The sequence below is a fragment of the Syngnathus floridae genome, chromosome 10, assembly GCF_059516105.1.
Source record: "Syngnathus floridae isolate MCC-2025c chromosome 10, RoL_Sflo_1.0, whole genome shotgun sequence".
Lineage (NCBI taxonomy): Eukaryota > Metazoa > Chordata > Actinopteri > Syngnathiformes > Syngnathidae > Syngnathus > Syngnathus floridae.
The window spans coordinates 11,631,016-11,646,377 of record NC_142422.1 but is presented as its reverse complement, the minus strand read 5'-3'; the positions used below and the strand labels follow the sequence as shown (position 1 = coordinate 11,646,377).

The 15,362-nt window shown below is 44.1% G+C and overlaps 3 protein-coding genes across 4 annotated transcripts; 2 read left to right on the top strand and 1 right to left on the bottom strand.

Moving 5' to 3' along the window:
* Positions 1-1,087: 1,087 nt before the first annotated feature.
* casp2 (caspase 2, apoptosis-related cysteine peptidase) lies at positions 1,088-8,125 on the bottom strand. Of its 2 annotated transcripts, none has more exons than XM_088388236.1 (12): positions 7,982-8,125; positions 7,494-7,641; positions 7,131-7,295; positions 6,991-7,065; positions 6,367-6,436; positions 5,861-5,952; positions 5,120-5,293; positions 4,911-5,039; positions 4,732-4,822; positions 3,545-3,745; positions 2,607-2,716; positions 1,088-2,514 (listed from the first exon to the last, which is right to left on the bottom strand). In XM_088388236.1, the coding sequence occupies exons 2-12, from the start codon at positions 7,635-7,637 to the stop codon at positions 2,377-2,379; spliced, it is 1,389 nt and encodes a 462-aa protein (XP_088244362.1). In that variant the 5' UTR covers positions 7,638-7,641; positions 7,982-8,125; the 3' UTR covers positions 1,088-2,376. The 2 variants fall into 2 exon arrangements, with proteins under 2 accessions (XP_088244362.1, XP_088244363.1); XM_088388237.1 differs by having other exon boundaries at positions 3,557-3,745.
* Positions 8,126-9,229: 1,104 nt separating this feature from the next.
* rap1gapl (RAP1 GTPase activating protein-like) lies at positions 9,230-13,080 on the top strand. The gene is made up of 16 exons (XM_088388225.1): positions 9,230-9,526; positions 9,592-9,618; positions 9,725-9,833; positions 9,903-9,950; positions 10,034-10,231; positions 10,906-11,003; positions 11,073-11,151; positions 11,343-11,396; positions 11,474-11,557; positions 11,620-11,720; positions 11,785-11,914; positions 12,029-12,196; positions 12,269-12,340; positions 12,418-12,504; positions 12,586-12,741; positions 12,825-13,080. Exons 1-16 carry the CDS (start codon positions 9,456-9,458, stop codon positions 12,927-12,929), a joined length of 1,587 nt encoding a protein of 528 aa, XP_088244351.1. The 5' UTR covers positions 9,230-9,455; the 3' UTR covers positions 12,930-13,080.
* Positions 13,081-13,456: 376 nt separating this feature from the next.
* Positions 13,457-15,200, top strand: LOC148392438 (glutathione S-transferase kappa 1-like). Its single transcript, XM_088388265.1, has 7 exons — positions 13,457-13,763; positions 13,859-13,940; positions 14,032-14,160; positions 14,265-14,404; positions 14,488-14,604; positions 14,677-14,770; positions 14,957-15,200. Exons 1-7 carry the CDS (start codon positions 13,695-13,697, stop codon positions 14,998-15,000), a joined length of 675 nt encoding a protein of 224 aa, XP_088244391.1. The 5' UTR covers positions 13,457-13,694; the 3' UTR covers positions 15,001-15,200.
* The last annotated feature ends 162 nt before the right edge of the window (positions 15,201-15,362 follow it).

Genomic DNA, 15,362 nt, shown 5'->3' with positions numbered 1-15,362 from the left:
ACATCCTTGAACATGTGTGTGCGTGTTGTGTGCCACCATCATGACAACAACAAAGGCACAGACACATGCAGATCCAGATCCCCCTTAACCCTGTCCCGCTTTGTGGTCCACACGCCGGCGCATATCAGCCTAATCTCACAGCTCCACGGCAGGCCACAGGAAAACGTATTACTCGGACCGCCGCTCGCAGTGCGTGCACACGCATGCGACTGTGTGTGTGCGTCAACGGGGAATGACTCCGGACAGCTGGCCTGGGCCTCCATCTGATACACTCTGAATATTATCACTGAGCGGCGGGAATGACACACGTCGTCCGGGGGCACGGAGAGACCTGAGCGCAGCAGAATAGCGGGTGGGCTAGTTACACTACACCTGAGTGCGGCGAGGACACGCCGTAACGCAACAACACACACAAACACAGCAACAAGGCGGATCATATGCATAGGAGGGCATGTGAGCGGCGTGTCAGAAAAGTTCCGGGACTGGTGTCACAAAGGTCATGTTTCAAATCCAAACGACAAGTTTTCTCATTTGGAGTAAACCCCCTGGAGTCTAATGCCATTAGCGCCATTCTCCTTCTCATTCTCCCTGGATCCTCCGTAGCTTGGTTGTCACAGGCATCAACTCAACTCATTCACAGCCAATCAATTTGCTAAATGCCTCTGACAATGTTGACATTGCTGTAGATTTGAGATCAGCACAGCTTTTGAGTGGAAGATAAGAGTCAAGGGTGACTCTCGCCTTGCCACGTCAATTACAAGGGACAGAAATGGACAAGTTTTAGCGCGTAAAAGCTAGCAGGCTAACCGCTAACACGTTTTGGTCAAAACCACAAGGGCTTCCTGCTTATGTCTAAGAATTGTGGGAAATGTAGGCCTTTAGGCTAATTAGATCCAACATACGATTTCTGGCACCAATGAGACCGGGGCAAGGAAAACACGAGCTTCCAAAACCTGCCGGGTTCGCCCATAAAAGTGTATTGGAGTGTATTGATGGATAGCATTTAGCATTAGCTTAGAAGACCTGTCCTGGAACTTTTCTGACTCGCCTTGTTCACAGCAGTGGAAAAAAACTAAAAGAAACAAACTTGTTGATAAACATTAGCTTGTTTATTGTCAGGAAGACTTGGCAGTCATTAGCGATGACAGAAATAACTCCCCCTCCCATCCCCGCACAAGAGTTTGGCAGCAAATCACATCCTCTCTCTGCACGGTGACCTCTTCGTCATTCTTTTACTATCGTTACAACGCAACATCCAAGAAGAACACATTTCAAAGCCTCTTTGGTGACAAATCAATACTGCTTCGTAGTATCTTTCTCCACAACACTGTAACCAAACGCACGTTGCCTCATTGTGGCTTTTCTGGGAAACATCAATGAACATCCAGCATTGACAAATGCTGGATGTCTGAGTCGAGGGGGGAGCGCTTCAATACACTGTGATAATAACCAGTTCTTTTTTTTTTATCTGCATATTTCCTGAAACTTTTTGGAAGACACGAAATGTACATTGGTCACTGTATCACATCGGATGACACAACAGAAAATATAAACGCCAAAAGGTTGAGTAGGGGTGTCGCTAAATGCGTGTAACCCCCCTCGGAGGGGAGCGTGATTAGGTGTCAGCGTTAGCGTAAAGTTCAAAGTTCACACTGGAGGTGGGAGGCTACGGTTCAAAGAGAAATATTTACAACACAAACATCTTCAAGTAAAAGCTATGTCAGAGGGATTCAACTGAATAAAAGGTGACATGAGAGTAGGAAACATTTTGGAATGCTGGAGAACCTCCTATTTGGTGAGGAGGGAGGGGAAAAAAAACTGCTGCACCAACCTTGTTGCTCAATGCTGCCCTCTGCCTTTCACTACTGTACACTGGAACATGACAACCGAAGCTGAAGCTGAACAAATACATTAAAATGCGAGGGGGTTAATTTACAAAATTCTTAAAAAATACATTTGTACAAAACAAAACAAAAATAGATCTGTGTAGAAAATACCATTTTTCAATAATACCCAGAAGAGGGATGAACACCCTCGACACAGAAACATGCCGACTTTTGCTGAGGGAGCATTAATGCAGAAATTGTGAATGAGTACCGTAATTTTCGGACTATAAGTCGCGTTTTTTTTTTTTATAGTTTGGGTGGGGGGGGCGACTTATATGTTTTTTTTCACGTTATTGTGCATTTTATGGCTAATGCGACCTATATTCTGGAGCGACTTTTAGTCCGAAAAGTACGGTAAATGTTTGGAAGCTTGTGTGTGTGTGTCTGTGTGTGAGCTTGTAATGCTGGAATGCAAAAGTGTGTGACAGTAATACGCTTGGAATGAGGGGACATGTGAGCACACTCGCGTGAGTGTGTGTATGTGAGTGCATTATGAAGAATGGGGCTGGTATTTGGGAAAAAGGTAGAGGTCTTTGCACAGCGAGCTGGTGAACTCGGACATCTCTTTGCAGCGATGGTGGAGCGTGCCGGGGGCGTAACCCTCGCGCTCTTTGATCCGCCCGTTGACCTGCGGACCCCAATAGCGAATGATCGACTTTGCGATGACATATCGAAGTCACAAGATGGCAGCGACGGATCGCGACGGAAGCAGAAATATACCTTCACCAGGATGTCTGCCATGTGTGTGTCTCTGGCGTGGAGGCGGAGGGCAGAGTTGAGCTCCTGGATGAACCAGGATCCTCGCTTGGTGTTGCGCATGGCTGCAGTGCCTTTAAAAGAGTACAGCAAACACGAGCGGCTTCATAACACTAGACCACGATGAGAAGGCAACCGCGACGCAGTGGCAAACAAACACGTAGCGCGAGTGTTTGTGCTTAATGTTTTGTCGGGTACATGCGCCGATGGTAAAGAGAGAAAGGTGTCTGGAAAGATTGTGAAACAAAGGGAATCCCAGCAGAGAGACAACAAATAACAGCTGTAATGTTGCGGAATGTGTTTACAGGAAGGTGTCAACACGAGTGAGACAAGCGGGCCCAGAGGAACCGCTGAGCCGCAACCGAGCGCATTCCAGAACGCTTATTGATTAGTTGGTCTTCAGAAAGAGTTTCTACAGACGCCCGACTGATTTAATTGGCCAATAGTAGCTCTTTCAAAATCTGCTAAAGTCAGATGATTTTTTTTAAATAAATGTTTTATTTTTTTTTGTTTACACATTAACCTATTAGAACTTAAGACAATAGTGACATTGAAACACACCCCCTGAAAATATATTGGAATAGTCCGATAGTCGATTAACTTGCCGATTAATATAAAAAAAATAATGGCTAAAATTATTCATTTTTTAAAAAAACACTAATATTAGCCAATTCAATCAGTTGGTTGACTAATCCGTCAAGCCCTACTTATGGTCAATATTTTCCCCCAGAATTTAAATCTAATTAAGGGGCATCCAAATGTAAAGGATTGCCTGTATTTTTAATTAAACGAGTGGATGAATTAATGGACTAAGGTATGTGCCACAGCAAGAAAGGCGCCCAGGGCAAGTGAAGTTCCCAGCTAAGGCCACAAAGGAATATCCAAAAAAGGGACAAACTTACAAATGGTCTGACCTTTGAGAGAGGCATAGCCGCATATCATGTCAGACCGCTGGGGCAGTTTAATCCTGGGCAGTCCTAAGTCCCCTCCCTGTCTGGCACCGGCGCCCCTGGGACCTTCTCGCCCAGCGTCCCGTTGTTCACAGCTGGGTGAGCTGCTCCTTCCTGGCCCATCCACCTGCTCCACTCCGCAGTCCAGCTCCTCTGTGAGACGGCAATGACTTGTATTAAGACACTTGTCATTTCAGTGAGAGATGTTTTTTTTTTCCGTCTGACTGCAGATGAAGGGGACGAGCACACCTAATGGTATTTTGGCAGCACACCTGCGGTGTCGGGCGAGTACGAAGAGGGCCGCGCTGTACTAATTGCGGAGACTCCCGAGGGGTCGGCAGATTTGTGCTAGGCGTCATTAGCCTTGTCGCGGCATCGGGGCTGAGCCTAATTGACCGCACAGTCGAAGATGATTAACTTCACCGGGCAATGTTTTTTTTTTTTTTTTTTACAACAAAGTGTTTCTTTTTGCTCTGTTGTTTGTTTTTAACTTCTGGCTACACTTTTTTTTTTTTTTTTTTATAAATCATCATGGTGAACTTTGACATGTTGTACATTTAGAAATGGGCACCATGTTAATTTTAAATTAATAAGCCTAAGTATTGACCTTCTGTTTTAATTTTTTTTAGCAAATCACACTGTGAGTGGTGAGCTATTTTTCGAAGAGCCATGGGCTACTTATGTTGTCCTTGGGACTATCTAGAACAGGCTGGCACATTTTTTTTTTTTTTATAGAAAATACCTTATTGAAGCCTCGACTTTTTAAAACCACCTTCAAAGCGGTTTTCATCCGGAGCTTAATACCCCAACATATGATTAAAAGAATGAAACATCAAATAAAATCAATAAGACACCGATTATCATAGTTAAGTGATAAATAAAACACAAAGTTGGCAATTCTTTCCGCGTGCTCCAAGAACAGCAAGTAACATTTGTGTTTTTTAAGAAACGGTTTACACAATTTCAATTGCATATGCATAGACGGAAGCCGCAGCGTTAAACCAAATGTCAGACTGGACCGATTCGGAATGTTAATGTGGAAGAAGTAGATGATGCTACTCATCTCATCAAGCCCTATTTGATCTGTTTAAGACTTTATATGTGGCATACCAACGTTTTCTGCATGTAGCCTTCCTTACCTCCTCTGCAGGCCTGGATGAAAAACATCTTTGGTTTGTTCTGCAGCAGCGGGCAGCGCACGTTGTCAAAGGCCTCAAACACCCACTGAAGCTAAATATGAACATGTGACATAATGTGGGTGGCAGGTTAGATGTCAACATCAAGTTTTTCCTCAGTGTTGGGCAAGATGACAGCACACCTGCAGGAGCTGGCCGTCTGTGCCGTACACAGCACCTTCCACGCCGTGGGAGAGGAGACAAACCACGCAGCTGTTCACCGAGCGGTGCTCCGGACGCCGGCGGAAGCTCTCGATGCAGGTTCTCATTTCCTGGGAAAAATAAAAAGACGGCAAAATGTTCAATTGGGGGTGCGGTGGAGGATGAAGCGGCGCGGGCGAGACGGCGTCACCTCAGCCGTCAGGTCTCTGTGGAGTGTCACCGCGTAGTCCAGATCTGTGAAAAGCTTGCTGAGCACCTCGTAGTCCACCTCGCCGCCCTTCCTGGGGTCCAGGTCGTGTGAGTCAAACGTCATATTGCTGATCACCAGGGCTAAACCACGTGGGGATGAGGTCATTACATAGGACTGCAACACAGGGGGTAGGGGCATTCATATTACACAACTATTACCTCAAAATGTTTTTTCTAAATCAGAGAAACTGATTATTTTACAGGACATTTGAAAAAAAATTTCAGAACATCATTGACAAGACCAGTTGTGGATTCTGGCATAAACAGTTCGTTCAGATTTATTTCTTTTTTTCACAAAATAGTATGTAAAATGGGTTTCTACTTTGGAATGCATAGCGTGTCAAGCGTTGACGTTTGTATGGGTAATTAGCACCCCCTTGTGGAGCATCAAGGAAAGCCAGAAGGCGACACTAAATAATTTCACTCGCTAAGTCCTAACATAAAAGAAAGCAAGCACAATTGGAAACAAGACCAAAATTATTCTTGGAAGTCTTCTAATTCATTTATGCACTGCGTGATTCATGTTTTATTTCTTTTCAATTTGTTAATCTTAATTATCCTTTTGCTGACTCGCCAGGACCACCACTGGACACACCAGAGTAGTATAACAGTATCTATGATTCATTCAATTTAGATATATCTGCTTTCTTTTACTGAGCAACAGCCTGCGTCCTTGCCTTACCCTGAGGCATTGCGAGAGGTAGAGGTTATGTGTGCAAGGGAGGACAGGAGTGGTGATGGGACTATCTGCATCCAAGCTGTACTCCATAAACTCTGAAAACAATGCACAAAATGTTGCACTTCAATGCAAATAATAAATATTATTTTATAGAATAATATTTAACATAATATAAAAAACATTCTACCCAGCTTGTCAAGTTAAATAATTGTAAAAGTTTTGGATTGTATAAGAGTAAGCAACAAATGTCTTATGTTACATCACACCGGCAGCTTTAAGGTGACAAAGTTGCTACCACAAGCCTGCACATGAGTCACTCACAAGGTGTGGCACCCACACTTCCTTTCAGTAATATGATACCTAAACAATTAACCCACTGAGGAGAAGAATATCTCGAGTAGTCCCAGAAGTTTTTTTTAATCACTCATATTCGGAATCTTGACAAGAGTGTGTCTACAAAAACAGAAAAATATTGACACGAGAAACATTAGTGATGCGTCACATCTCACCGTGCGTCCTGGCTCGTTTTGCTACGGTTTCTTCCTGGGTGGCAAGTGGAAGAGAGGAGTCGCTATATCTCTGAAAGGAAGACAGACTGAGTTCAATGCACCTGTCAAATGTAGACTGCCTTCATTTGCCAAGCGGAGTCAATTGTTGCCTACACCGATGACACAATGGATTAAGAAAACTATTGCCTGAAATTTGCTCTTTTTTTTTTTTTTTTTTATACATTAGCTGATTTTGTGGCCAAAATGCCAAAATTATTACTTTGGTCTCTCTTGGTGTGACATGGATTCATGATTGTGTACATGCTAGATGCGTGCTTTATGATCCTCTTTGTTGCCGCCCTCTTCTGGCTTCTATCTGCGAATACAAGCACCTTTTATGGACATTGGTCCTTATCGCTTGAGAATAGCATGGCTTCACTGTATTGCAGCTTTATTGAAATAAATAATCTAACTAAACATTTATAATTGGTCACTTTACTGCAGCCAATTTATTGACTTCATTTAGCAACGTAAGTGGAGCAAATGTCCGAGCAAAGGCACAGCTGTGCGAGTGACTGTGCTCAGTTACGCGCCGGCCACTTAATCATTCACAAGAGTATCAAGACTGATGCTCAGGTGGCTCACCTCTCTCCTCCTCTCTGATGTCTGCATTAGCTGCCATCCTGCCCGTCCTTCACGCTCTTCATCAGGCTGGAAACCCTGTGAGCATACAAGTCACTTAGATTATTAGCGTTGACGGATTGCCCGATTTAACACTCACTCACTTGCGCCTCTTTGCCATCCTTCTCCTGCGATTGCGTGAGCAGCTCGCACAGGTGTCGCTGCTCGGTTTCTCGGAGCGCCGAGCAGAAGCTGCTGAAGGCTCGCGGCCCTCGCTTGGGAAGGAGGAGCAGCAGACGCAAGCTTCGCTTCTGGGACGTTTGCTCGGCCTAAGGAAAATGTCCATTGGAGACATGAGAGTAAAACTGGCTCATCCCTTCTGTATGCACAGTAGCCGGTTTATTAGGGCACCAGTGTTTACTTTGCATATTACATGACGCATGATTCATTCAAATCCACTGATGCCTCTTTTGAAAGGTTTACTATTTCCATCACAGTGAAAAGATCTGATAAAAACACAAACATACCAGGATGCCCTCAGCCATACTGTCGGTGAGGATGTTGTCCTGAAGCAGAAACTGAACGAGAAGCTCATCCACCACCAGCTGCCTGCAGAGAGAAGCACTCCGCAGGGCTACCCGGTCCCTCTCCAGCATGCCACACTCCCGCATCTTGCTAGAACGTACACACACGTTGCATTGTTATGTTTTTATCTTCGGGGGGGGGGGGGGGATGAGGAAGAAAGACTATCTCTTGTTGGTGTTCCGCACTTTCGATTAAGCATGCCAATAGTGAACAAGTTCATAACACTTGTAATCAGCTCGATGTGGCAAAACACAAATTAAACACGGAATGCAAACTAGGATAATTTGAAATTCGAATTGCAGCAGATATGTGTGAAAGGAAGCCACGCGCGCTGACAGACAGCGGATGGCTATCTCAGCGCTCGAAAGTGGCGGAACGCGGTGCTAGCAAGCCGAACTTCGTTGAGTGAAACAAGCCGCGTTTCTCCTACCTTCAAGCGTTCTTCCACCGATGCACGACAGTATCAAACCTTCAAGGTGGGGGCGAGTAAATGTGGTCGTTTTTCCCTTTTGGTGCGCCAGAAAACCCCCAACGACCGCCCAACTTCCGTGGGTAACGTTAGCTGCAATGCGACGAGGCGGGGACAGCAACTTATTGTTTATTATTTGGACCAATGAAAGCGCGAAAAACTTGACTGACAGAGTTTTTGGCCACTCAGCCGTTTTCTTGACGTCACACAACCCTTGTCCTGGCGGGATATTGAACGCCGTCGTTGTTTCAGGCGAAAAAGGAACAGTGTAAAAAAATCTCAAAATAAAAATTTTCAACTGTCATTGGTTATATTTCTTATTTTAAAAAATTGTTGTCGCTTTAGCAGTTGATTATTCTTGGTGGATTTACTGGCTAGCAAACAATTCAAGAGCAGAGCCTTAACATTTTTAGGCCTTCAGGATATTTGGATATGAGCTACAGTGCAAGACTGCTCGGAAACAACAGCTTCATAACTTTAGTTTTCATTGCAGTGGACCGGCACTAAGTCACACTAAATTGACAGCACAACAACATACTTTGGATGCGGTGACCAAGTGGTCTTCATAAACAACTACGATACCCTGCATGTGAAGACAAGTGTAAATAAAAATGCTCATTGATCCAGGAGAGTTGACAGCTTGTTACATTGGCCTCAATGCTTGTTACTGGTTGTCATGGTGGGAAAGTAATCACACAATCCTGCATTTCTAATCAGGGAAAGCCACAATTTGCACCTTTTTCATCACAAATCTAGTCTCATCTTACCTAATTCAATGTTGGTGTCAGAAAATAAGTCCTTGTCTCTCCCGCCTGTATTGTTGCAACCCAACACTACATTTTTATAGCTAACAAATTGATCTACACTCAAAAGGAAAACCACAAAAGTATCGGCATCCACCTCTAGGATGGCGGCTGCAGTGTTGCGTGACATGACATCAGGTAGAAACCATCAGTTGTTCCTTATTGTGTTGTGCAGGTGTGCCTTAAGCCATGCTATCTTTCCACCGTGTGTCTCACTGGCTGCACCTCTGCTCGGAGAGCGGCTTCACCCTCCCCTGCTGTCTATCTCCTCACCCTCACTGCGTGCTGTCAATAATTGATGGTCTTTAGTGACTCTCAAAGGGTAACAGGTCCGGCAGAAAATGTCTCATGTGTCATTTCTTCATTTATTCACAAGTCGGTCTTGAAGCTCGGAGAAAGCGGCGACTATTTACTAGCCGTGCTTGTGTTTTGCTTGCACCTGCGCGTGACTGAGCGCAAACGGGTTCATGCGGCATGAGTGACAGCGGCACAGAAGGAGGTGAAGGGAAGCTTTAAATAAGTGGGTGGCGGGGGGTCATGGAGGGGGAGTGACAGAATTATTGAGTGAATTAATTCCGCCTTGGCCAGCCCTGATAAACTGGTAAACTGCAAACTTGCAGTACAGTACAAACATGGAGGAAGGGAAGAGAGAAGACACATTCTTCCCCAGAAGGAGAAGTTTCACTTTTGGCACTTATGGAAGGTGAGTGTTTCAAATTGGACTACATTTCACCTGTGATGAAGCTCGTCTTACTTTCCGGTTCCCAGCATGGACATATCCAAGGATGAAGCAGGGTAAGGCTTTCTTTATTCCTCATGTATTGAAGCACTTTTGACCGAAGTTTACGAGGGAGGACAATGAGGGTTTTGCTTGTGTGGCTCGCTGCACCTGTTGCTGCAGAGCGGAAGCCGCCGAGAGCAAGACGACGGACATCTTGGATGACGGCAAGCCTGTCCTCTCGGCTAGCCAGAAGGAAACGGAGTTGTTTGAAATCATTGAAAAGCTCCAGGTGAGTTCTTGAAATGTGGCATCAAATTCAAAAGAGGATTTTGTCATCAGTGTTTCTTTGGTGTATCAGGGCAGCAGGCTCGATGAGCAGCGATGTGAATTCCCTCTGCCGCTTAAGGTTCGTCCATTTAGTCAGAGAAAAAAAAAAGTTCTGTGTTGATTTGTTTCCCTAATCAAGCAACTCGTCGTGGTCTATTTTAGTCTCGGCTTTTGACGACAGGCGGAGAGCTGCCAATCATCCTCCCTTCGAAGCTGGGGCGCTACTGGGTCGACCCGCCTTTGGAGAGACTCGCAGATGTCAGCCCCACCTCCTCCCATCACGGCCTCCCAGCAGACGACTACGAACTCAAGGAAAGGGACGGCGAGGCCAAAATCTACCGGCACTTTTTCCGCTCGCGGGTCAGTCGCTTGCTGTCCTTTATAATTCCAATTGAACTTTTGAACTGTGACGTATTGTTGCCTGCAGTGCATGTACAATAAAAAGTCTACACACCCGTTTTCAAATTGTAGCTTTGAGCGATATAGAAAAAAAGAGACAATTAGTTATATAACCTGTACATTTCAATTAATTTTCTTCATCTTTTCCAGAGGTAGAGTAAAAAAAATTGCAGTTGCATTAGTGTACACACCCACTTATAGTAACAATGTGGCTGTGTTCCGAGTTAACCAATAACATTCAACCTACAGGGAGTCGTAGTTGCGCAAGCCTGCGACCATTAAAAAAAAAAAACCAATAAAGTTTAGATGTTCTAGCGGGCTTTTCATGATGTTTTTGTGCTAACACTGACTGTAATTTTGAACTGTTCATTATTCCCTCCACCTTGACTAAGGCCACATTTCCATCTAAAGAAAAATAACTCCATACGGTCCCATACGTCAATGAACAAATGGGGATTTTACGCAAAAAAGGGTGTGTAGACTTTTTATAACCACTGTTTACCCTCGTTCACCTTCCTACAACATCAACAAGAACAAAAAAAAAACAGACAAATTTCATTCACAGATTCCGTTCGTAAAAGCAGATCAATGCTGACCTTCTGAGTTGGATTTTTTTTTTTTCTTGCACTTCCCAGTATCACCATTCCTTCACGGCGGTGGATCCGACCTTAGGGCCGCTGGTGTTGTCTGTGTGTTTGGAGGAAGAGGAAAATCGGCTGCGAGTCATACTGAGGTGAAAGCAGCTTTTCCATCGCTTATGTTTACCTTTACTTTAAACGCAATTGTGCGTCTTGTCTCGCAGGATGAAAGAATGTTCTCTGCACGGAGTTTTCTCCCTGTCGCTTTTCCCCGGTATTCCATCATCTGTCGAACTGGCAAAGGTACACAGATTAGTTTGCAGTACCAGCAGAAGACATTTTATCCACAAAATACATTTGAGCCCTTTAAATGTCATTCTGGCTTCTACAAATTGAGCTCATGTAGCCTCAGGCACGGGAAATAAAATAAGATAATATAATAATAATAAAAAATAAGAAAAATAAAATAACACAAAATAAATAATTATTTCTAGATGCTGTGTGACAGAGTGACCGTCTCAAAGTTTGACGCAGTCACCTACCTCAAGGTAATTCTTCAACATGACCGGAAAAATAACTTGATTTTGATGAAACGTTTGGATTTTTTTTCTCACTCATCCTCAAGGCTCCGATACTAATAAAAGCGTTCGATGAGCACAGGGTGTCGTCCAATTTCAAGTTTGGTGTTTTGTACCAGAAGGAGAATCAGGTAAGAATGGAAGTTTTGTTTTGGGCTTCCACAAACATTTTGGAGAACTGAACTTTCACCAGTTCACCGAGGAGGACATCCTCGGTAACGATGAAGAAAGCGAAGGCTTTACCGAGTTCCTGTCTATTTTGGGGGACACGGTTCAACTCCAAGGCTTCACTGGGTAAAGCGTGATTGGCCGAATGTCGCTCACGGTGCAACATCTCATCCCATTGTCCTGTTTTCAGCTTCAGAGGAGGTCTGGATGTTTGTCACGGCCAGACGGGGAGCGAGGCGGTCTTTACTTCCTTCCACGGCAGAGACGTCATGTTCCATGTGGCGACAAAACTGCCCTTCACCGAAGGCGACCCACAGCAGGTTGGCCCCTGCGCCAAACAAGAGAGTTTGTGGCAAAATGACGACATGTAACGACTGTACTCGAGTATTTATCTTCTGATTTCTTACCTTCTCAAAAAATAAATGTCACCTCAGTTGCAAAGAAAGAGACACATTGGTAACGACATTGTGGCGATGGTCTACCAGGAGGGTCCGACTACTTTCTTAGCTGACATGATTAAGTCGCACTTCCTGCACTGTTTCATCGTGGTCCGGAGGGTCCAAAGCGGGAAGACAAATGATGCTGGCCAAAGTGCATATCAGGTGCTGTCTCTTTTTTTTTTAGCTTACATATTGTGTTGTGGCCACCGAGTGTATTAACAGTACTTGTCACAGCTATCTGTCACTGCTAGGGATGACGTTCCTCCATTTGGTCCAGTGCTTCCAGATCCTCCAGTCTTCACAGATGTAAAAATCCAAACATCATTATATTTAATTTGTTTCTTAATGTTGAGATGCTCAAAAAGTCTAATTTTTGTCTCAAGCACTCCCTACTGAGAGAATTCCTCCTCACCAAGCTCATCAATGCGGAAATTTCCTGCTGTAAAGCCGAGCAGTTCAGCAGACTGGAGGTAGGTTCTCATCCCGCCTCAAGTTCACGAGCTCCATTTGGTGGTAATATCATACCTCCCCCAAATAAAAAAAAAATAAAGCAACGCACACGCTCAGCACTTCTGGAGAATCTGCAGGCAGAACTCTCCACTCGTTCACAATGCATGCTGGGAGACCCGTCAGCCTCTTCTGTCCCCTCTGCTGAGAGTGTCCGGGGGGTGTCCGAAGGCAGTGGGGGGTTCATTGAGAACTTTAAGGTCAGCATTCAATGACAGTTCAATTTCTATTAGTCGATCTCACATGAAAGCATTTTTTTGCATTCAATTTTTTTCCCCCTAAGAGGGCCATCCGAGTGCGGAGCCATTCCTTCGAGACGCTCGGGGTGCCCAGGAAAATCAGTGGCATCTCACCACAGGTCCAAGCGAGTCCTCAAGAGGAGACGTAGTACATTCCAGATTTTAGACATTTATGCACATCCAGCCTTTATGTTGACTTTATCATCTGTGTGGAGGACTTCTGTAAAGGTAGTAAATTAAAATTGCTGCTCATGTAATTATCATGCTGCAATAGCAGTCATATATGTAATACAAATTATATTTTAGTGACATGTATGGTAAATAAAAGCCTGAAAATGTTTAAGGGAAAATCTGTCCATCCCTTTTTTTACGATTTTGTTCTACTTTTTCCTTTTTTTAACTGGTGGAAATGGGCTTCCGTAAATGCATGTTTGAATGAAAACATTAAAACGTATTCTTATGGGGATGCAAACAAACTTTGTTGGAAAAAAAATCGTAGTAATTTAAGATGACCATTAAATTATTCCAGTACAGATGTGTTTTTTACTTTTTATTTTTATAGTCATTGGAAAAAAGACGATTAACCAGATTAAACCAAATTTATGTTCAGCGTGCCGCTGCAGCCCATTTCCATAGGGGGCAGTACATACGCTCGAGCCGGATGTATTTACAGTAAAAGAAGAATATAGCTAATTAATAATTCAATATAAACAACTTGCGTATAATCAACGCTGTGCAAATCTTTCCTAAATTTGCAACGGAATCAAATTTGACTTGTATTGGCTCCGTAACGCGGGTTCAAAAGGCGTTTTGCATAACGTTCAACCTTGCTTGTGGCCGCTTCGAACTTTGACACACTGTGCAGGTTGTGGATAGTATTTTGATTCTTTCCTGCTCGAGTTCACACGTCGAAAATGACCTCCAAGAAAGTGATCGAGTTCTTCTACGATGTGGTGTCTCCCTACTCCTGGTTGGCCTTCGAGGTTTGTCTATTATTGATTTGATTCGTGGTATAAATGGCGATACTATTACGAGCTGGTGTTCATGTCCAAGCCGATTCAAAGCGATTCGTTTACAGGTTATGTGCCGCTACAGAACTGTGTGGAATATTGATCTCAAACTCAGACCTGCGTTTCTTGGTGGTGTCATGCAAGGCGCTGGTAAGCGTGTTAACAAAAGTGCTACGTGATAATAAAGTATTTGTACTGTTGTTACTTCCCACCACATTGAGTTGACGTCTCACCGTCATAGGCAACAAGCCCCCTGGAGTGGTTCCGACCAAATTCTTGTATATGAACAAGGACTTGGCCCGCCTGGCAGAATATTTCAATATCCCGCTGCATTCTCCTTCAGACCCTGTGGAAGCCATCTTCAATAAAGGTACACGGCAAGTGAATAGAGTGTCATATTGAAATGAATATACGGATAATAATATACATACTATTGTATACCTAATGTTGAGATGTGATTTTGTTTCCTTGTAGGCTCCTTGAATGCAATGCGCTTTGTAAAAGCAGTGCAGGAGACGGGTGGAGACCAGCAGGTGGAAAAGGTGTCCAGAGAGCTCTGGAGAAGAATCTGGAGCCAGGACAAAGATATCACTGAGCCTGCGTCACTGGCTGAGGTAGCAACCCATCCTGAGGAATTAGCAACAACAACAAAAAGAGGGAGAGAAAAAAAAAAGATTATTGGCCATCCTTATTTCAGGCAGCACAGAAAGCTGGCTTGGGCAGGAGTGAAGTTGAAGAGTTGCAGAAGCTTTGCACCACTCAGGAAATTAAAGACAAACTGAAGAGAAGCACTCAGGACGCTCTGGAATATGGGGTCGGTTCATTTGTCTGTCTCCGGTCTAACGTGATTTCATTGATTTATTTTAACCTGCTGTACTGTTGTCAGGCATTTGGCTTCCCCATGATGGTGTGTCACATCAACGGCAAACCTGAGATGTTCTTTGGCTCGGATAGATTTGAAGTCATGGCCCACTGTCTTGGTAAGAAAGCTTGATTTATCTTTGCCAAAGTTTCTTTGTATAGTTAATGTTTATGTGAAGTGTAATTCCATTGCTGACCACTAGATGGGCACACTTATTTTGATATGGTATAAATTTGAAAAAATAACAAAACAGGGCTTGCTTGTGATGTCGGTATGGACAATGTGTTTTATTGTTTTTTTTTAGGTGAAAAGTGGCTTGGCCCTCAGCCTGCATGTGCCAAACTGTGAGACAAAGCTGCCTTCAAAACCACGTCTGTCTATGCACTAATTCATATAGCATATCCTTGTTTGAAAACCAGCCATTCATGCGCTGTGCCTTTTGATCACAATGGAATAGGCCACAAAGACCATTTTTAAAATCTTGTGTCCCAAAAGCAAACAGTGCACACTGTACATTGCCATTAAAATAAATTGTTGCTGCTTCAAAAGGCAAAGGTCACTTGTTTGTGTTTGAAGAGCGCAAAGACGAGGCTTATCGCTGACGCGATTGTCTCGAGTGCGCCGAGCTCGTCGTACGGGTTCCAGGGACAGCCGCGTCCCCAAGGTTTTTATCCGAAGCCTGCGGCGGGGAGCCGCCAGACCAGTTCTTG